We start from the raw sequence: 22400 nt of genomic DNA, 5'->3' as shown, positions 1-22400 counted from the left end.
CAGTAAACCATAACACATGTTTCCAGACATCACTTTTTACAAACAGCATCATCAATACGCAATAGCAAAAGAATCAAGTAGAAAGGAATTTTATGTAGCACAAGCAACTGAAATGGAAAAAACTCTTAATTTATATACTCTCCGAAAATTCTGTACGTACAATATATTGCTCTTTATTTTTTTGTTTTATCATTTTGTACAGGCTTATGAGCTTGTTCAAGAAATTCTGGAACAGAATGTTGGTCCAGCAAGGGTTATATTTCGGATTGGTACCAATGGGTACATGACTAGACTGGTACAGAATGTGGTCCATTTCATAGCAATTGTATGCATTTTTGTGAAAATATTTATGTTTTTCACTGAAATTGCTTAATAAGTGGAGTTAAATACAGGCAAAATTAAAATAGAAAAGAAATGCTCACTTCTACAAAATAGAATGGTAATTGATGTCCAAACTGTTAAGCTGAAATATCATATGCGTAGATTTATGAAATAGTGCAAATAGTCGAAATAGCTTTTGAGAAAACTGTAAAACTCGAATCCCACTTCCTCTGAGAACTCTTAACCTCATCTATATCTCTCTCTTTCTGGTCTTCATGCTAAATGGATGACTGCAGCACTAATGGTGAGCGAAGCATTGTTGATTCATTCGGCGAGGAAGTCTTTCCCGGTATCCTCCTAGTTGTGCTCCTAGTATGCTCTCTCTCATCCACCATGTCAGGTACTTGCCCTGACGGAGCTGACAGAAATAGCAATTGAGCCAATTACATGGCTGCTTGAACGAATTTCACACATTAAGCTCAAACTCGATAAAAATGGTGAAAGCCAAATAGAGAGGTTAAAGTCACTAACTTCTTATTCAATAGCGTGATTCAACTGGTTACAATTACAGCCTATTTATAGCAGAAACCAAAGAGGACTCACTCACTCTAAACTTAGTATCACACTAAAATAAAAAGAAATAACTGTAATCTCCTCTCTTTCTAACCTATGAACTTATTTATAATATAAAAAAAACTAGCTATTATAGAGGTTTACAAATATGACAATACATCCGGCAAGATTTCATTGAATTTCACTTATTGCTATTCATGATTCCTCATTTAGTTGGCATTTTATTATTGTTATTTTTTTGTCAAAGTAGAGTACGTGTTGCTTATTTGATTTGGATTTATTGGCTGCACCTCCAGTCCGTTCTTTTACTACGAGGCAAGAGAGAAGGAACCGCACAAGAGACAAAGGGAGCGAGCAAGTGAGATTGATTCATTAAAAAAAAACATACAGAAAGAATTTCGCACAAGAGACAGACAGAGGTGCGTGGACCCTAAAAAAGTTGATTTTAAATTTCATGAGTAAAGCGTTGCTGAAATTAAAATTAAGTTAATTCAAAATAGCTGATCAGATCGAACAGCTGTGATTAATATTTTTTTCAGTTACACCTATGCAGCTGTTGATCAGCAAGATATAAAAAATATAGAAACAATTATAAAAATCCATAAGTTATAAAAAGAACATTGCTGCATCACAAATTTATCATTCAGATCCAAAACTCCAAGCACAATCACTCCATCAGACTGTTAATTTCCTTGAATTAGAAAGTAGATGAAAAATGGCATTGAGTCCTCTTCCTCTAGAAATCATGGAGACATCCATGGTGGCTCTGCTGCCGGGCACCACACCCGGCCGCCCATCTCTCCCGTTCACCTTCTTCAACGTCTACTTGATGGCTCTACCTCCAGTTGACTGGCTTTTCTTCTATCCTTACTGCCACTGCACCGCGCACTTCCTGTCCTCTTATCTTCCCTCCCTCAAGCATTCACTCTCACTCGCACTCGCAACATACTACCCCCTGGCTGGCGGTTACCGTCGAAAGCCTGGCACCGACAACGAGTTTGAGCATCACTATAATGAAGGTGATGGCGTGTCTTTCACCGTGGCAGAGTGCATTGACAGCCGGTTCGAAGATCTTGCGAGCGACCATGAACGTGATGTATCACACATAGTAGGAAATATCGGCCGATACCGATACAGATCGGCCAATACGTATCGGTATCGGCCGAGTCTGATTCGATCCTGAGCCGATCCTCATGTAGCAAATCATAAAGAAAAGAAAAAAAAAAACCCAATCCTCAGCCGATACTCCGATCCCGTATCGGTATTGGCCAGAACCGATCCCGATCCCGATCCCGATACCGATAATTCCTACTATGGTACTATCACATCTAGATTGCTTAGTCCCACCACTATTATGTGAATCAAAGGATGCTGAGGATCTGAAATCGGTTTTGGCTGTGCAGGTGACGGTCTTTCCCAAGCAGGGTATGGTGATAGGGACATTAGTGCATCACACGGAGTGCGATGGAATGTCCTCCATGCAATGCATGCACACCTGGGCTGAAACATGTTTGTCGGGAGTCCTGTCATCTTTTCGTGTCCCGATTTTCGATCAAACATTAGTTTCTGATCCTTCCAACCTCTACTCCTTTTTCTTTAATGAAACTCAAAATGCACTTAAATCTGCTCCAAATGGTATCTTTAAGCCTCATTCTGACCTCGTTGTCACCACATTCACGTTTGGGCAATGAGATATCCAAAGGCTGAAACAACTAGTTTCGACCAAGGTTGAGCAAAGAAAGATGAACTCTTTCCGTTGCTCGACAATAGTCATCGTGTTCGCTTATATCTGGTCTTGCTTTGTTCAAGCAAAAGGGATCGACAGCAGCGAGAGAGCTTGTATCGGGATAGCAGCCGATCTTAGAGCACGTATACAACCACCAATCCCTGCAGAGTACTTTGGGAATTGTGTTGCACTTTGCTTGGCTTCAGCCAATGTTACCGACTTAATTCAGGATGACGGGATTGTAATTGCAGCTGAAGCTATTGGCAAAACAGTTGCGCAAGCAAGCGAGAGGTTGAAATCAGCACGCAATTGGATCCGAGATTTTATCCCCTTTATGGACGTGCCGATTCTCACCATAGCCGGATCATCAAACTTTAGAGCATATGATGTTGATTTCGGACTGGGGAGGCCAACGTAGGTGGAAATCATATCGACGACAAAGACAGGTGCCATGTCAGTGGCGGAGAGCAGAGATGAGCAGAGATCAGCATTGCATTCCCAAAAAACGAGATGGATTGCTTCAAGAAGCGTTTCTCAGATGGCCTGAAGCTTCATTCCGAATAACTGTGCAGTTCAGTTCTAACTTCTTTATGTTTAATAATAACGCAATTTTGTTAATATGTGTTGTTCTATACTTTGTATGGTTGAATTTTCAGGCCAATTGGACTTTTTATTTTGACAAATCCTTTTTATTCCTCCTTGGTATGGTATATTCACTCTCTTTTCTTAAATCAAATATCCTTTCTCCAAGAAAAAAAAAAAACAGTAACAATAAAAAACATTCTTATTTTCATGCTGTGGGGCATTTCTTTTATCATCGAAGTTTGAATTGGAGGGTAATTCAGTAAATTGTGAGGTGTTTTCTGGAAAAATACCGAACCCCAATTTTCCAGCATACCTCGAACAGAAAACAAAAATGTGTATTCTGCATCTTACATTTTTATTCTTTTTTTTATGGCTTTTCTCCTTTTTCTTTCTCTCTTTATTTCTTTCTGGTACTTGCCTCAGTTTTCCAGTCCAAGGGTCCCACTCTCGTACTGGTACGAAACTAAGGCTGTAAATGAGCCGAGTTCAAGCAAGTTACTCCCAACTCGAACTCAGCTCATTTAATAAACGAGCGAGTCAACTCGAGTTGGGATGGTAATAACGAGCTGTAGAGCCAACTCGAGTTCAGCTCGTTATCAACTCGTTTAATCAGTCAAGTTCTTAGATTTTGTTATACATTAATATGTGTTTATCTATACACAAACAATTGAAACGGTCTAGTAATAATTTATCTAAATACAAACAATCTAACAGAGAGATAATAGGTTAATTCAAAGCAAACAATAACTTAGAATCTAACAATTTTTCATATAACTTAATACATAAGTTGAGTTATAAATGAGCGAGTTGGGCTCTCAGCTCATTTATTAAACAAGTCAGCCAACTTGTAAATGAGCGAATTAAAACGAGTCATTAACGAGCGAGTTATGAGCGAGTTGCGAGTTCGAGCAGTTTTGTACCCTATACGAAACTATGAATTGAAATTTATGTTGCTTTTTACTTCACCCAACTGGAACACAAATTTTAGTCTGCTTATTCGATTACAATTTGAATTATATTCTGCATGTGTGTGTGTCGGACTATTTTCTACCACTAGGGTTCTACTGAAATTAAATTTCCCACATGTAGGTCAATATTTTGTAACAGTTATTTTTTTTATTTTTTTAAGGACAGTGAGCTGACTCACTGACATTTTCATTGATAAAAAATTATTCAAAAAAAATTTATTGTTATTCTCGTTATTTTATATGAACAAATTTTTACAAATATGAATGAGTTTGCACATGCAATTGTCTTTTATTTGATACGAACTGAATCCATATAGTAAGTTCAAGGTTAATGATACAATCAACGAACTAATTATTACCTAATTTTACAACACGCAAAACTATTAGTCGAATAACTTAATATTACAAACTGGATAAATAATTTTTTTAATCTGTCATAATAAATTTGTAAGAGCATCTACATCATTTCTAAATCTGCGTTGTCACTTTCTAAATAAATTCAACAAACTGATTTCTTATTTTAGAAAGCTTCCTTTTAACGAAATCACTTTCTAAAATTTAATTTGTAGAGTGAAGATTAAATTAGCTATGATGAAGATTTCTAGACTTTGATTTTGCAAGTTATCGGATTAATTCTTTTGTGCGCGGGAATTAGATTTCAAATATTTCCGTTAATTCGTAAAAATGTTTACATCTGTCTAAAACTGTGGCGTAACAGATTAGGAAGATTTTCAAAAATCATGTTTCGAGTATTATTGTTTTAAAAGTTAATTTTGTCAATTGATATATATAATTATCCAATTTACCCGAAAAATTTTTAGTTACCACCTCACTATTTCAAATTCTGACATTTAACATCGATGGATACAACTGTGTTCCAACATCCGACGGAATCCGGGGTGTGGAAATGGGAAGCCGGGGGTCTCTTCTCTACGGCGTCGACATACAAAGTGTTGCACACAAGGGGAGTTAATTGTCAATTCGCTCGTCGACTATAGAAATTCAAAACTCCACCGAAAGTTCGTGTCTTTATGTGGGTTTTATTTCATAACAAATTGTTGACAAGAGAGGTGCTCATGAAAAGGGGCTGTCACACAATGGACGGATGCGTAATGTGTGAGCTAAACATAGTCGAATCAAGTGTACATCTATTCTGGGAATGTACTTACTCGATTGCATTATGGTGGGCACTAATGCGGTCACTGCAGAGGTCCCCGCCGTCGCGGGTTATAGCTTCACACATCGACTTCTAGATAGCACATTCACAGCCGTTGGACAAAATTCAAAAAAGAGAATGGGACATCGTCTGGTCGGCGGGACTTTGCACTCTTTGGCGGGAAAGGAACAACAGGTTTTTCTCTCAAAAGACAAAGACAATCCGCATCCTTTTAGGCGAGACAATAAGAGATATTCAACAGTGGTTGACATATTGTTAGGGAAAAGAGAACCTTTGTAATTACTTTTGATTTTTTGTTTTCGTTATTACGGTCTTTTAGTACCGATGTAAATATTTTTCTTAATCAATGAAAAACCGTAGGATGGCATCTTGCCACCTTACCCTCGAAAAAAAAAACATCGATGGATACAACTAATTGAACGTCATATTATTTCTCGAAATTAATTAACTATAAGCATCAAACAATTATTCACAAAGTAATTGCTGCAAAATGATAAAAAAAAGATTCAAATATTTCTTAGATAAAAGGTTCTAGATCAAGATAAAAATTCCAAATATATCGATCCTAATTTAACAAGCAATGGCCCCACAAGATCAGCAGCCCATTGGTTCAACTCATAAAATCAAAAGAGAGAATTAGTTGATTGAATTAACCTAATAGTTTAATTCTACCACTTGGATATAAAAGAGGGAAATGCCTTTTTGCATGACCAGAATTTACCAGTAGTGAAATTAATTTCTCAAGGAAAGCTAGAGTACTATCTATCCCGACTTCACGACCGTGGCCTTTCGTAAGGCAGGGAGATGGACTGGAGAGAAGTCGAATCTGACTGATAAGTGGGACCCACTCATCTTGCTTTTCCTTCCTTCCTGTGCTGCAAGGACCTTCCTTACCTCGTTTGCGAGTACTATCACATAATCATCTTCATGTCCTGTACATAGTGTATATATATCTCCTTCAACAGTACAATACTATCAATAGTTTTACTAGAATTTCTTCATTAATTGCAACACAAGTAAATTGTAATTGCAAACTGATTTTTTAACAACAACAAAAAAAATGAGAAGGGAACAACCACACAAAGCAATACCCTTGCGTACTTTTAGTTTTCATATTTACCGTGCAACTAGGAATAAAAAAAAGGGGGATCAAAGATGAATTTATAAAAATAAAAAATTAACATTCCTAAAAGGATATAGAGAAAGAATGATGCAGTAAGAAAAAAAAAATGATACAGTAATGTATGCTGAGAAAGATATGACATGAGTACCTATATCAAACAGGGCCTTCTCCAAAGAGAACAAGTATTCCCTGTTATTCCCACAAGGCCCATTTGCTGTAGCAATCTGCCTAAATAAAATTACAAAAATTGTGCAAAACAATTGAATATATAACAATTTAATGAGCTATCCTAAAAACAAAAAGGTCAGTTAAGTGGCCTTTTTTTTCCATGAAATATCATCATCCTTAATAAAACAAAATTACAAAATCTTAACAAAATTGTTGCTGGAATTAACAAATGTTTCATAACAAGTCCATATTAGCCTCTTTTCCCTATTTATAAAAGACTGCACAGTTTTCAAATTGACTATGTTTTGGAATGTACTACAATTTAGACCTTATTTTCTTTATAAAAGACTGCATCTCTATTTTGTTTGTGTCAAAGCAACCAAAACAACATGAAGTGTACTTCAATTGAATATGAGCATAATATTTTCCCAATTAACATGACATTGCCATAAATAAACTTATTTTAAAAAATTGAGAGAGACGATACCTTGCCATTTGGTCAAGAGGGGCAGGTCCTAGATAGTACTTGTTGATGTTTCTATCTGGTGTAGACACAAACCTGCATGAAAGATGACACTATTGTTTTAGCCATCTCAGATTAAGAAAAACAGCAATATTTCTTCACAGAGAAATTATAGGTTCTTGAGAAGTTTTAGTTCATACACTGTAATTGCTGGGATAAGGCAAGCTCCTTCCTGCAACAAAATACTGTATAATCATTTGTTCATTTATGTGCACACAATTGACAACTTAGGATACATTGAAGGTAAATTTGACGGCCTTACCTTGTAAAAAGCAACAGAGATCTTCTTGTCATATTCACATTCTCTTCTCTCCAAATACTAAAAGCATTAAAAAACCATTAAAAGAAAAAAACGGTTTGAGGGTGAACAAATCAAATTAAACTATGCAGAGGAGAAAAATCATGTACCTTAATTGCATCTGCTTCCTTCTCTGCTCCACCGTTAACACAATATGCAACCCCCCACTATTACATAGTAGTTTCAATTAAAAGTTATTATACATTTCGAAAAAGGTTTCCCGTTTAAAGTATCAAAGTACGACTGACGATTGCTGAAATAAAAATTTCTCTCTTTATAATCACAATTAAACTGTAATTATTAAGTATATGCTTACACAAACTGCCCCCTTTTGAGCTTCAAGAGTAAGCGTTCGTGCTGGGTTTGCGGGTGTGCCCCTATGGTCTATGCATGCTACAATAAAAAATAATATATCATATAATAAATGAATCATGCAGAATTTTCCGGGCCTAAGAAACTAGATTTGGTGTATTCTTTAAAAATTATGAAACCACTTACCAAGATCAAATACTCGTCTATAGTCCTTGATGAAACCAACTATTTTGTCATCAAAATCAAATCCGGGGTTCCACGCAAGTGACCCGTATCCAAAAACCCACAGCACCATTTCTTACTATTTTTTTTTCTGAACAGAGAATCAAAACCAATTATGAAAACTGAAAGCATCAGAAACACATGTAGGTGGGATTTTAGGGGAACAATTAGGGTCTCATGGGTTCCGCATCCATCTGAACTGCTTTAGGATCCGTACGTACCTCTTCAATATCTGTGCACGTCCTCTTTAATATTTGTGCGCACAGATCCTAAGACGGATCGAACTGACGTAGAACCCATCAAACTCAAATGGTGCGCGTCAGACCCAAATTATTCCCTGTTTTTAGATGTATATAGCATCACCGTAGTACAACTAGATAACTAACATTTGGTTCATTTTTTTTTCACAAAGTAATGAACAGAATAGTATACAAGCAAAGACTAGAACTGGAATTACACAATTATAACCCGAATAAAGTTGACCCAATTCAGGGTATTGAGACCAATTAAGTCGGAACCCGCCTGAGTATCTTTTACTTCTTTCAATCCATCAGAAAATAACAAAAGAGAATAAAAAATCAGCCAGTTTCTACTTGATTGATCCATAAATTAAAGGAACATGGATCACAAGACAGTTGTAGAATACATGTAATTAAAATTGCTTACATTAATTAACCTCAGGGAGAACTGAGCGCTTAGAGAGAGAGAATGGGAGCTAGGGTTTGATTTTCCCTAAACCTCTCCTTCTCCTTCTCCCTCTCCCTCTCCCTCTCCCTCTCCCTCTCCCTATCCTCTCTCTCTCTCTTTCTCCTGATGAGGTTAGTTTGGTCTTTGGTGCTTTTAGAGTTAAGAGGAGACAAAAAGGTTAGAAAGCATTATTTATAGCAGGGGAGGCAAATGGATATGCATGCACGCAAATTCCAAAGACATCACATGACTAAATTTGACTATATGTACTGTAAAATTCAGATACTATTGTTTAAATTCAAGGAAAAATTGTGAGAATGCCATTCCAAAATCTTGGAATTGAGAGATTGCCATTCCAAACTTAAAAATTGTGAGAATGCCATTGTAAACTCTGTTAATTGGTGAAAATGCCATTCATACAGTATTAATCTGTTTAATACCTGAAATACCCTTAATCCAAACTCAGAAAATACGCCAGGAGAAGACACGAACCCTAAAATGCTCTCCCTTTCTCCTTTTTCCCCCCGCACAGGCGAACACGCTCTCCCCTTCTCCTTCGTGAGTTCGTGTCCCTGTCGCTCTCTCTTTTCCTGGCATCAGTGACCCCCGTGGTCCCCTTCACCTCCGTTCGCTACCCCTGTCGCTCTCTCTTTTCTTGGTGTCAGTGACCCCGTGGTCCGTTCGTAAGGAGGTCTCTCTCTCTCGACTTGAAGGGTTTCATCTGACGTGACCTCCAGGGAGAAGGAGAAGGCGGCAATGTGAACCGAGTTTGGCAACGCTGAAAATTGGTAATGCTTATATTTTTTAGGAAGATTAAATTATGTTTTGAAAAGCTTGTCTTGCAACTTTAGATTGAATTTCCATCAGATTTATGTTAAAATCCTGAAAATTTACAATCTGTTCCATCTATTCAATCAGTGTCAGTAGCAATCTGTTCAATATGTTCAATTAGTGCCAGTAGCAATCTATTCAATCAGTAGTGCCAGTAGCAATCTATTCCAGTACCATAAGGTTTAAATCTTGTGCGTCTAGACCAAAACAGTAATTGCACAAATAATGACAACAAATGATCTTAGATCATATATATTAAATCTTGTAACTTTCCCTTCCTGATTACAGTAATTTGACTTCTAAGATAAACAATGATAGCAACAAAATATGTCCATGTGTTTAGGCTCATTCTAAACTGTTGGTACAAATTATTACAAAATTCATAAAATTAAATATTTTTTATGGGTACTATCATAACAATTACTATTCTTTAAACTAGTTAAATCATCTATTCATTTTTGTAGTACAATCAATTACATAATTTCATAATTGTCTATGGTTTTGTATATACCAGTACCATATTTCTTTGATTTAGTAGTGCCAGTAGCATATTTCTTTGATTTAGGCAAATTATTACAATGTGTTACATTTTAATTTGTGATCTGGGTAGCACATTGGAACCGAAAATTTGATAAAACTACGATTGATATATTATGACTGAATTATCACCTTCAGATTACTTGACCATAATCTGTTATTTAGGTTTAATATTCATGAAAGCACTCATTTTGAAATAAAATAAAGAACAGGGACTGATCTGAATTTTTACCATTTCTTGCAGGAACAGGTATACTACAGAATGAGCTGTCAGAACTCGATTCGAGCTGTATTACAGAATGATCTGAATTTTTACCATTTCTCCTTCAATTCTTCCTAAACTTTTCCAAATTCACCAACTGACAAACTCGATTCGAGCTGTCAGAACCCAGAACTCCTTTGTAGTAATCCCTAATTCAATTGGGTCACTACATGTTGTGATTGATTTTGTAATATTTTCCATTTCTTGCAAGATTGTAACATTTGGCTTGTACCTGTTGTCATTGTTTGTAATAGATAGATATTTTGCAAGTTGATTCTAGTACGTGCTATTTGGTACTGTCTTCTAATATTTTGCAAGTGTTGATTCTAATATTTCGATTTTGCTGTACACGTTAAAGAAGCTGATAAAGCGGAGATGTGTGACTGTGAATTGGGCTAGCTATATTATTGCGGTCATTATTTTAGGTACTTTGCAATTGAGTAATTAAAACTACAAAATGCATGCTTCACGTCAGAAATGGATTAAATGAAGGGTCTGATTGGAACCTCAACCGTTATAGAGTTCAATTGATTTCAATTTAATAGAATTCAATAGAGATGATTTTCAATTGAAATTTGTTGATCGGAAATAAAATGGAGAAGAATTGAATTCATCTTAAATTGTTGATCGGAAGGTATATATAGTCAAAATTGTATCAAATTAGATAATTTCAGCAGTGAACAATCGAGGCACTAGAATTGTACAAGCAATGGAATCAAATTAGATAATTAAATAACAAAGGTAGCATCCACCAACATTTGATTGAAGAGAAGAATAAAAAAAGAACTAAAGGGAAACATACATACTGCACCATGGCTCAGCAAAGACCATAGTTAAATTCTTCTTTTTTTTGTGAAAAACAAAGATCATTTGTTTACTTTATTTCATTGAAGAAATGGTACAAGCAAAATTTTGAGATTTTGAAATAAAATATGATAAATAAAATTAAGTGCATATAGAAACACTAAGGTGACATATCACCTCGTCGGCTCATCCCTACTAAAAAAGTGAAAATGTAGAAGCCTTCATAATTAGCTAAACTGGTAATTAGCTAATTAGTGTATAAGCCTTCATTGCAATAGAAGTTCTTCCACCAGATCATTGTTCTTCATCCTACAACAGCGGCCCTGCCATCCTTCTTTGCTTGAATTGCGGTAACTATCTTATCTGCATCATCAATCTCCCTTAGGTAGAGGATATTGTTTACATCAGCTCTTTGTACGCCAAAATCAGTTAATTTTATCATCTGCCATAACATGCAGTAACATATTATTATGCAAGACTTTCTTAGTCTAAATAACAGAAAAAAGAATCTAAAATAAATCACTCGCAAAAAAGTTCTGAATAAAATAAAATTTTGAACAATACACCATGAGTGCTTAATGGCTTGCCTAAAATTATAATAGACATATTAATGGACTTTCAAATGATGCCAAACATTTTTCTCATATTGCAACTGAGACTGGTTATTTTCCAGAAATTGCTGATGTAGCTGTAAATGAGATTGAGTGTGACCTAAAACTTACTCTTATTTATTAGTTTACAATTACTCTCAAATCTTTCGATTATTTGTCAGATAATAGCTTCTGTTTGCAGCCATGGGGTTTATTTTTCTCATATTGCAATTGAGGCTGGTTTATTGCATAGTGTTTGCAAATTGTACAAAACATTGGGTACATTTTTCAGAATCTCCTAGTTTTTTTTTTTTTTTTATTTCTTACAAGACCCGTAGGTCAGAATCTCCTAGTCCTAATTTATGAAGTCTAATTTCTCTGTTGGCATTTCTTTGGAATTTTCTATTAGGAGTCACTAGCACGCTTTACAAACATGCTTATGCTTAATGTCACTGTTCCATTAAACTGTAACTAAAGCCAACAGTTCATTGTTCTTTTTCCTTCAAATATTTCATGATTTTGGGTGAATTCGCGAGTTCAAATGTTTCAAAACCAAAATGCCATAGATACGTTAGCTTCCTTCCAAAATCACCTATGATAACGAGGGAAAGAGAGACTTACATGGTGCTCGTTTGATTCCTTGCAAGGCGGAGGAGAGACGACCACTGGCCCGACCGTTGATCCAAGAGGAGATAGAGGGGTTTGGCGACTGGGATAGAGGGGTTTGCCCTTTTCATCGTTGATCCAGGCGGTTTATCCAGTGTTGATCCAGGAGGTTTGCACTTTTCAGTGTTGAAGAGGGGTTTGCCATTTTCAGCGTTGATCCAGGCGGTTCATGGCTCAGCGTTGAAATCAACTATAATCAGCGCTGATACAGGCGGGGGAGGGGGGGTTCGCACAAAGAGAAGAGGGCTTTGGCGATTAGAAGAAGAGGCGGAGAAGAGGGGTTTCGCACCAGGGATCCAGGGGGGAGAGGGGTTTCGCACAAGGAGATAGAGAGGAGGCGGAGAAGAGGGGTTTGGCAAAATAAATTAACAGAGTAAGGCAAAATTAATTGTATAAAGGGTAAAATGGGAAATACATAAATATGTATATCAAAATAGTATAAGAATATCGTATGAATGGCATTTTCACCAATTAACAGAGTTTACAATGGCATTCTCACAATTTTCAAGTTTGGAGTGGCAATCTCCCAATTTCAAGGTTTTGGAGTGGCATTCTCACAATTTTCCCATTCAAGGACATCACTGTTGTAAAATTAAAATTAAAATGTAGCTGTAACAAAAATAAAGCAAATAATAAAAGAGATAGAGAGAACAATAACATAACTTTATTCTCTTCTTTTGTATATAATATATTTGTTTACAAAGTCTCTATTTATAAATTAGAAATTGTATATAAAGAGTAATTACAATAGTTAATGAGAACATGAATGTCCATAGTAGTGGAGTACTGGGGCAATGAACATGAGAATTAATATTTGGAGTTATAGATTGAACATCCACATAAATATATTTTATAACACTTCTCTTTGGATGTTCATATTTTATTATACGTTGTTAATATGATATTTCAGAATCGATATTAACATGATACATCAGGACCATGTACTGCCTCATTAAAAACTTTACTAAGAAAAACTCATTGGGATAAAAACTCGATTAAGGAAAAAAGAGTACAATGCGTATAACTCTTCTCCTCATTTTGATATCATTGAATATCCTTCAATCAATGTAGACCTTTTTTTTTTGTGAGTTATACAAAAATCTTTGTCGGTAAAGATTTTGTGAATAGGTCTGTCAGATGGGTTCAAGTCCACATTCTTCTTTAATGTTTTGAATCATTTATCGTAACCAAATACATTCTCGACCCGCCTCATATAAGGCGATCAGTTGGCGTGATTTGAAGATGTAGCCGTAAGAGTTTGTTTTGTTGATCGCCATGAAATTGCAGCTCTAAAATAGATAAATACATATCCCGATTGAGATCGTGCTTTATGTGGATCCGACAAATATTCTGCATATGCATATCCAATTAAATTGGATTTTGTATCATTTTGATAGTATAATCACATATCTCTAGTTCCATAGAGATACCGAAATACTTATTTAATTTCATTTCAATGTCTTCTGGTTAGTTTGAAATTATATCTCGCTTACACATTTACTGCAAATGCGATATCAAGTCTTGTATTATTTGCAAGATATGATAATTCCCCAATTGTGCTTAAGTATGATACTTCAGGACTAAGCACTTTTTCTTGCTAATAGTCTAGCAAATGCAACATTTTTTGTTGCTAACAAACTCACATGTGACCAGCGTGTTGATGCATCAATTAACACCATAAAATATCTAAATGGTTCACATGGAGGTGTAATAGGTCCACATATATCTCCTTGAATTCTTTCTAAAAATGAAGGAGCTTCAGGTCCAACTTTATTTAGAAATGGCCTAATAATTAGTTTTCCAAGAGAGCATGCTTCGCATGTCATGTCTTTTGATAATATGATCTTCAGGTCCTTTAGGGGATGCTCATTTGCACTTTCAATTATTCTCATCATCATTATATTTTTCTAGATGACCCAATCTGTCATGCCATAATGTAAATAATTTTGGATCAACTAACTTTTGGTTAGTAACAGCTAACTTCGGGTTAGCAACCATATTTGATTATATTCTACTTATATAAGTACTATATAGTCCAGAGGACATTGCTTGCATCTTTTCAATTATGACCTTCTGGCCATTCTTAATAGATGTGATATGAAGATACTCGCAATTTTTTCTCATTCATGGTTTCAATATGATAATCATTCTTTCGAATATCTTTTCAAATCTTAGTAGATTTCTTCTGGATCTACTTGAATATAATGCATCATCTATTATTAATTTTGTTCCTTCAGGTAACAAAATACAAGCTCTTCCGAAGCCTTCTATTAAATTACTTGTGCTAGATATAGTGTTCTTACTTTTCAATATGGTATTAGTTGTTCCACTGTCTACTAAACATGGATCTTCATTTCTTATCATTACGTCAGCCATTTTCCTTTAAAATGCGAAAATAAATTACTTTTATTCATTAAATTTTTTTGGCATATAAAAATTTAAAAGTAGACTAGACTTTTATTAAACATAAACTTCTATATTATATTTTCTCCCTAAGTAATAATATATATTTCTTCATTCACATTATGAAAGAAATCTGATACATCAAGATGTATATCCATATGGCATTCATTTTTGGGGTCATTTTCAATAAAATTAGTTTCCACATTTTTTTTCCCCTTTTTTTTTGTTTGAGGCTTGATAAAGCTCTACAAAATGTTTGAGCGTACGACAGGTACGCGACCAATGATTTATCATTCCACATCTGTAACAAACATCTTCATGACATTTTTCTTTCTCATTTTTCATTAATACGTATTTACAACATCAGGTTGTTACTACCATAACTTCAAGTTATGATAAATGAAAAAGGAGATAAATTCAAATTTTGTGAGATTTGTCATATGTACTACAAAATAGATACAAATTAACTTCAGGTTATGATAAATGAAAAGGGAGATAAATAAAAGTAAATAATAGAATATGTAAATTGAATAAATAAATAAATAAAGTTAAATATATTAATAACTTCAGGTTAATATCATATAACTTCAAGTTATAATAAAATATTTTATTTAATAACTTCTGGTTATTAAATTGTTTGGCTGCGCAATTGTAAAATTTAATTTGAAATAACTTCGGTTTATATTTTCATCTAGTGACATATAATAACTTCTGGTTATTATATTAATTTTATATGAAAATTTCTAATAAAACTTAAGGTTTTTAATTAAGAATAACTTCAGGTTATTATTCATCCAGTGACCTATAATAACTGCTAGTTATTATATTAATTTTATACTAAAGTTTCTAATAGAACTTCAGGTTCTAAACAGAAACAGTTCCTCACAAAAACAGAAAAATGCTAAAAAACAGTATATACTGTCAAGGTCGAAACAGACAGTTCCTGGTCGAAACTAAGGCCGAAATAGCTGTGCAGAAAAACATTTATAACAATAACTTCAAGTTATTATTTTATTCGGGTAATACGAACTTCGGGTTCTTAAGAAACTTTTAGTTGTGATAATAACTTCAGGTTATTACTCTTATTATTATATTCAGGTAATACAAACTTCATGTTCTGATAATAACTTCAGGTTATTATTCCATCATTCACTTCAAGGAATGATTCTTATAAACTAAAAACAAATATAATCAAAAATTTAAATAAAATTTAAATTAATGAAAGATATAATAATTAATCACACAAATTACTTACATTATTACTTTGCAACTTCTTTCGAGCAAGTCGTGCTGATAACGTGTTGTAAAATTAAAATGAAGTTGCAACAAAAGTAAAGTAAATAACAAGAGAGATAGAGAGAGCAATAACATAATTTTATTCTCTTCTTTTGTGTGTAATATATGTGTTTACAAAGTCTCTATTTATAGGCTAGAAATTGTACATGAAGAGTTATTATAATAGTTAATGAGAACATGAATATCTATAGTAATGAAGTAGTGGGACAATGAACATGAGAATTAATATTGAAAATTATAAATTGAACATCCACGTGAATATATTTTATAACAATCATATGCCTGGAGATATTATTGTTTTTAATTATTACTTTTTTTAAATGTTCTCGACTCTTTTGTATAATTTTTAATTTTTCGGTCATCATATACTGGGTAAAGAAAACACTTTCCAGTTCATGTAACTAAATTTTTACAGGAGCGGATAATTTTCATGCTCACCGCCTCAAAATTGGGCCGGGTTCAGTGGGCCCTTTTACCGTCCGATTCTGAAGTCATGATTTCTGGTTTGATTAACAAAGTCGCTACACGAACTCACAATAAATCTTTCTCTAATTTGAAATCCAATTTATCAATAGAACCCGTGCTGGTTGCTGAACTCACTATAAAGACATTTTATACCTTTGGTTAGTTTTTGGGGTTAGGATTTTACTGCTGTTTATTTTTTTTCTTCTTTTAGTTCTGCTCATGTTGATGCCAACTGTTTGGTATTTGTTCAGTTGTTTGTAATAGACCTTACATTTCTACATGCTCTTAAAATGAAAACACAGCTGTTCTCCCTTTGCATATTACCCAAAATTAACATTATTCATAGATGCTTAATAAAAGATGCATCATCAGATCCAAACTATGCTAGTATTACATCAAAGGCAATTGCATATCTAAGCAACATTATTACACATCAGCTAAAATTGGACAAGAATCTAGTCTGTCAAACACAAACCCCATTAACAGTGAATAGACAAGTTTTGAGTGGTAAAATCTTCAGTAAATACCAGGGATTACACGGTACCGCACTTTGTCACAGTACATCTTCCAGTACTTCCCGTACCTATATATCATAAGATAATATCAAAATCAAATATTAGTACTTGTATCCACTGACTGCTGTTGCATGCACAGATATAGTACCAGTAACTAGTATTACTGAAACCTGTGTATGAACAAGAGGAAAAGCAACACCATATTATGTAACTAAAAATGCAATTATTGAGCATGGAACCAGACTAAGTATTCTGAACTCTCAATATTATGTAATTAAAAATGATTACGAAAGGAAAAGTAAATTGAATTAATTAAATTAAAATTTAGAAAGAGAAGTATACTTCGACGAGCAGCGGTCATCATCTCTTTTGGCTCGGTCAAAGAGAAGGATTGTGAGAAAGATTACGTAGAAATATGGCAGAAACTGAAAAATATAGGAAAAATTAGTAATGCATTTACATGCCAAAAAAGAAACAAAATCATGCGACATGTGATGTGAGTGTGAAGGGGCAAGAGAGGAAGTACATACATGATTGAAAAGTGCAGGTACAGTCCAGAAAAAAGCAGCTGATATCTCTGGCACATAATGGAAGTGTCGAGCTAGGCCCCACCTGTTTTATTGGTAGAGCAAGAATCAATAATCACTTCGAAGCCGTTATTTTGAATTTAATTTTATGCAGGGTTAAATTGACAATTATGCTTAAATGAAGAAACTCACCATCCAGAAGTCAAGAGAAGGCTTGTTTTGGTTTCTCCTTTCGTGGTACGATAAGATGCAACTATCTGTAAATATGATGAAGACAAAAGTAATAGCTAACCAACCAAAACTAAAAGATGGTTTAAATCAAAAAGAAGAAAACTAATGTTTCTCCATTTCAGATTTTAACAAACCAGGGGTTAACATAGAGATTTTCATGTTTTGGTGCAAATTTTTGTTAGACAAATGCTGTTTATGATTTTTTAGAGAACTACATGCAAAATGGATTTCTTTTTCGGGAAAAAAAAAAGAAAAAAAAGAGAGATTAAAACGAAAAGTTACCTTAGAGGGAGCTTTACCCCAGATTTTGCATTTCCCATTTGTTTGTCTGAACTCCTGGCGCTGTCTGTCACAGTCGTAGTTTATATATATGCACAGAAGTCCTGAAAGTAGTATCAATACCGCAAGCTACAAGAAGAAAAATGTCAGTCAATTGACAATTGTAAGAGAAGTAATAAATCTATCAAGGGGTTCAATTTTCTGGTTCCTTTCTTTCCAACTTTTCCTTTGTATAATCTCCAAAATTACCCAATTTATACAAGAGGAATCTATGTTCGTTCTTGCATTGTGAGGGTAAATGTGAACGTTCCGATTCTTCAAAGGTGCGAGGATATTGAAAAAAATAATGTTTGATATGATGATTTCAAATAAAAAAATCTTTAAAGGGTATATAGAAAAATGTACCGGAGTCCCCAGTTGCACAGGATGGTTAACCAGGTACATCCCCGGAGAGGTATAGATAGATGGAACCCACACCAAGCATCCCCAGCATATGTAAAATCCAGCTAAAATCACAGATAAAATAATTCAAAACAAGGGTTAGTAAACCTCAGTGCTAACTGCTCAGCAAACATAGGAGGGCAACAACAAAAAATACCATGAACTATATAATTCTTATAATTAGGAGCATTGCAGTGACTGCATGCAACAAGAATTAACAAACTTGTTTCCTTAATGTTTTCATTTTCTTGTAATTACTATTACAAAGAAGGATCTTTCTGCAAGCAATGACTTATATTACAAGGAGAAAAAATACCTACAAGCACAATTGTTCTTTTAATTCTGGTGTTTTTTTCATGCCACATAACCAAAAGATTCTTTTAATTCTAGGATCAAATTGTAGAATTCTCTACAATTTAATAAAAGACCCAAAGAATAAATAAAATAAAAAAGGCACCTCGGTCATGAGCTATGTCCATGGTACACCAATAGCCAGACTCCCACCAAAAGAACTTGGTTATGTATACCAGCATCAGTGCTGTATTCACCAGCATTGAGTCTGACACTTTGCCATTCATCTCATACTGGAAAGATGCAGTACTGATTAATTAAAAGAAAAGACAGCTGGGAAAAAAAGTTGATGATGCCGGAATTAATTTATATTTTAGAAATTAACTAAACTTAAGATGCTCATAACAATTGCAGTCTTGCTCATCATTGTTTATATTTTGCTACCAAATCTAGATGAGCTGCTTTGTTTATTTTATTTTTTATTCTAAATGGTCTCTATTGAGGTACTAAAATATTTCAATTGAATAGACTAAGAAATAGTTTGTGCTCATGGTTACACTGGTACATTTCATATCCAGGATGCAACGTCAGAATCGAGAGAAAAAGAAGTTGCAATCAACAAAAATACAGGCCCTTGAGATAATAGAAAATTAGAACACATTTTAAAATAATGAAAGGTTAATACCTGTTTAATGCAATAGGTAACAGCTAGTACTGCCCAAGACATCATACCAAACCGGCAGTTTGTGAAAACTTTTATGTCAAAATATTTTCCAATTCTAGGATACAGCTCCATTCCCTACAACAACAACAACAACAACAAAAAAACAGTCATAACTACAGAGTGGCATTTCATTGTATGAAAGGGGCAAAACTGTAATGTTTTGAGAGTCGTTTAAGCTGAGGTTACTTTTAACAATCCTATATCAAAATCCTATTTATTCTGAAGAAAGATCAATTCAGCAATAAATTACAAAGAGAGAGAATCATAAATCGCAGGAGCAATTAAAAATGATAAACATATTTAAGCGAACAAAAGATAAAAATGTAACTGAAAGAATAATATAAGATATACTTACCCAATAAAAATCTATAATGGGATTTCCTGAAGATCCTGAATCAGTTGAAGATGGTGCTATATGACCCTTTCAAGAAATGATAAAAAAAATAGGAATTAAGATATAATAATCAGAAAAGTTTCTGTGTGCCTACCAAAAATCTCAAATATGTTATTTCCATCACAAAAAACATAGGAAATATCACTTATTCTCACAAAGCATAAAAAATATATGAACCTGTTTCCTTCAAAATATTTGATATCCCTTAATATAAATCAATCCCTCTATCTACAAGAAACATGGAGGGGGTCCTTAAATATTTCTCTGAAGAATTTGGGATAGGAGGTGAAGTGCTCACTTTTGTTTCTTGTATGGTTATGTACTTATCTCAATTTTCTTAAGGGTACACATTAAAATTTGAGATTTTTTAGGGCGGCACCTCTTTTAGACTACTATTGCCAAAAAAAAATGGAAAAGAAAAAAGAAAACCAAAGAAAAGAAAAAAGAAAACCAAAGAAAAGAAAAGGGATATACCTTGAGGTAGAGAAAAATGCAGAAAACGAAGCTACCAAAAACAAGAGATGAATAGATCTCTCCCAAATGGTCATACACTAAACTTGGATCGATTATACCAAACCTAGAATATACAAAAACCGGTTAGCATCAAATCTTACCTTTTCCCGGAAATATCATTTTTTTTACAAACACACTTACCACCAGAGACCAAGATAAGTCAATAATGTCACAACATAAGCTTGCAATCCATTTGCCTGCATCAAACAAGGTGATAATACCTTAAAACATAGTTCCCAATGTGAAGTTAAGTGATTAAAGGTTCTTCCCTATATCAGTACGTACCAGTTCACTCACCAACACCTGGTACTAAGATCTTTTACCCTAAGTTGCCTTAAAGTTTCTTATCAACTCACACTGGTACAGCAAATCTACTGCTCTATTCAGTTGTTCAATTTCTCCTTATTTACACCTTGTAATTGACTAATTGGTAGTACCAAAGCTGACATCCACCAAAAAAAACTTACAAGACAACAGCACATAACACTGACCTTGTAAACAGGTACATTTCCAGATGGCGAAATGGGTCCCTCGAATCGTTTACCAGGAAGAGCCAACTGTAGAAATGCTTCAAATGCCCCAAAACAAGCTATTATTTTCCATGCAATAGGGGTCGGCATCGGCCATATAGTCTTTAATCCATCAACTCCATTTTGTTTTAGATACTCAAAAGTTTGCAAAATCGACCCATCAGCATGTACCATTGTATACCAACTGCACCAGTTGTATCATGTCAGGGTTGGAAATATTAAAAGTACAGGCACAGGTTAAAAGTTCACAAATGACAACTCCTCATTCAAAGGCCAATAACGTCGTTTGTATTCTTTATTTTTGTGAAACTCAGGTCATGAAGTTTGATATTTTGCTTGTGATAGTATAATTAACCATGCATTGAGTTGTACTTTATTCAAGTTTGGATAAAAGCAGCGAATTAGTTCAATCAAAGTTGAGTGCATTCCAGTAATTCAAAATGCAAACTTATGCCTTTATTTTATTTCATCTTTTGGATGAAGAAAAGGATTAAATATGCTCGGAATCATTCTTCTAATCGGAAATTAACTAATTCGTTACTTTCCGCTGTCTGATTCTGGGCTATTTTCCTTGAAGAACTTGTTTTTCCAAAATCTTCATAAATGGCTTCTGTCGATTACGGTGCATGAAACCCAAACTAATGAATTAGAAAATGCAAATAAAACTCCAAATGTTACTGAATTCTGACGTGCTGCTATCACGAGCGTTTAAGCGCTACTAAAGATCCATACTTTTCGAAGAAATCGAAATCGAGCACAAAACAAAAAATACTCGTAAATTCGAAAAAAAAATTCTAAAAGACAATAACAATAATAGATCTCAGATGGAAAAAGAAACATGAAAGAATTGAAAGGAGCAGCGAATCAGACTCACAGTAGGATAACGAAGGGGGGGCATAGCGTTAGAAGAGAGATCATGGAAGTGTAGGTCAGCCATGGCGAGTGCACAATATCTGCCATTTCTCCTCTCTCTCTCTCTCTCTCTCTCTCTCTCTCTGTCTCTATCTGAAGAAAACCTCTCTCCTAGTCTCCTCTCTCTTTCTAACAAGTCCAATTAAAGTCTATTCATAAAACAAGTGAACAGCTGATCTCTGTTATGACAGGAATCTCTCTCTCTCTCCCCCTCTCAAATTCGGATTCCTAAAGTAATACCAATTTTGAGTTTTTATCAAGACCGTTCCATCTGTTCTGAAACGAATATTAAAGGGACCCGTACATTTTATCTCGGGTCGGATTGGCCCAAATTCTGATTTGACGGTGCCGATCTATACTTTAAATTTTGGTTACTTTAGGGAGTCGGACTCTCTCTATTTTTTTAGAAATCCTCCCTTCCTTCCTGAAACGATGTCCGGAGGCAGGCAGCTATCTCCTGTGGATTCGTTTGTCCTTTTCTATCCGTCCGATTTATAATGAACGGA

The 22400-nt window shown here is 34.6% G+C and overlaps 2 protein-coding genes, 1 long non-coding RNA gene and 1 pseudogene across 3 annotated transcripts; 2 read left to right on the top strand and 2 right to left on the bottom strand.

Moving 5' to 3' along the window:
* The first annotated feature begins 1611 nt into the window (after nucleotides 1–1611).
* Nucleotides 1612–3167, top strand: LOC144560281 (anthocyanin 5-aromatic acyltransferase-like; annotated as a pseudogene).
* Nucleotides 3168–5884: 2717 nt separating this feature from the next.
* LOC144560419 (gamma-glutamylcyclotransferase 2-1-like) lies at nucleotides 5885–8764 on the bottom strand. Its single transcript, XM_078309613.1, has 9 exons — nucleotides 8663–8764; nucleotides 7961–8087; nucleotides 7779–7855; nucleotides 7573–7629; nucleotides 7427–7483; nucleotides 7305–7336; nucleotides 7129–7200; nucleotides 6622–6701; nucleotides 5885–6282 (listed from the first exon to the last, which is right to left on the bottom strand). The coding sequence occupies exons 2-9, from the start codon at nucleotides 8067–8069 to the stop codon at nucleotides 6113–6115; spliced, it is 654 nt and encodes a 217-aa protein (XP_078165739.1). The 5' UTR covers nucleotides 8070–8087; nucleotides 8663–8764; the 3' UTR covers nucleotides 5885–6112.
* Nucleotides 8765–9152: 388 nt separating this feature from the next.
* LOC144560090 (uncharacterized) lies at nucleotides 9153–10620 on the top strand. The gene is made up of 2 exons (XR_013513318.1): nucleotides 9153–9471; nucleotides 10296–10620. It is a non-coding gene; the product is annotated as an uncharacterized LOC144560090 (long non-coding RNA).
* A 6202-nt stretch (nucleotides 10621–16822) lies between these two features.
* On the bottom strand, nucleotides 16823–22111 carry DWF5 (Ergosterol biosynthesis ERG4/ERG24 family). Its single transcript, XM_078309612.1, has 13 exons — nucleotides 21857–22111; nucleotides 20944–21166; nucleotides 20594–20649; nucleotides 20414–20516; nucleotides 19901–19966; nucleotides 19507–19620; nucleotides 18988–19114; nucleotides 18495–18595; nucleotides 18093–18218; nucleotides 17772–17836; nucleotides 17583–17664; nucleotides 17395–17477; nucleotides 16823–17120 (listed from the first exon to the last, which is right to left on the bottom strand). Exons 1-13 carry the CDS (start codon nucleotides 21940–21942, stop codon nucleotides 17054–17056), a joined length of 1299 nt encoding a protein of 432 aa, XP_078165738.1. The 5' UTR covers nucleotides 21943–22111; the 3' UTR covers nucleotides 16823–17053.
* Nucleotides 22112–22400: the final 289 nt, after the last annotated feature.

Source organism: Carex rostrata, chromosome 10 (genome assembly GCF_964058835.1).
Source record: "Carex rostrata chromosome 10, lpCarRost1.2, whole genome shotgun sequence".
Taxonomy (NCBI): domain Eukaryota; kingdom Viridiplantae; phylum Streptophyta; class Magnoliopsida; order Poales; family Cyperaceae; genus Carex; species Carex rostrata.
Note: the sequence above shows the minus strand (reverse complement) of the source record. Positions and strands in the feature narration are given on the sequence as shown.

Coding starts and splice junctions, on each gene's coding strand:
- LOC144560419 (XM_078309613.1), bottom strand. CDS start 8,069: ATGGTGCTGTGGGTTTTTGGATACGGGTCACTTGCGTGGAACCCCGGA. Junction 7,856..7,960: donor TAGACGAGTATTTGATCTTG/GTAAGTGGTTTC, acceptor TTTTTATTGTAG/CATGCATAGACCATAGGGGC. Junction 7,630..7,778: donor CTCAAAAGGGGGCAGTTTGT/GTAAGCATATAC, acceptor ACTATGTAATAG/TGGGGGGTTGCATATTGTGT.
- DWF5 (XM_078309612.1), bottom strand. CDS start 21,942: ATGGCAGATATTGTGCACTCGCCATGGCTGACCTACACTTCCATGATC. Junction 18,596..18,987: donor GGACATAGCTCATGACCGAG/GTGCCTTTTTTA, acceptor CTGTGATTTTAG/CTGGATTTTACATATGCTGG. Junction 17,121..17,394: donor GATGACCGCTGCTCGTCGAA/GTATACTTCTCT, acceptor TATGATATATAG/GTACGGGAAGTACTGGAAGA.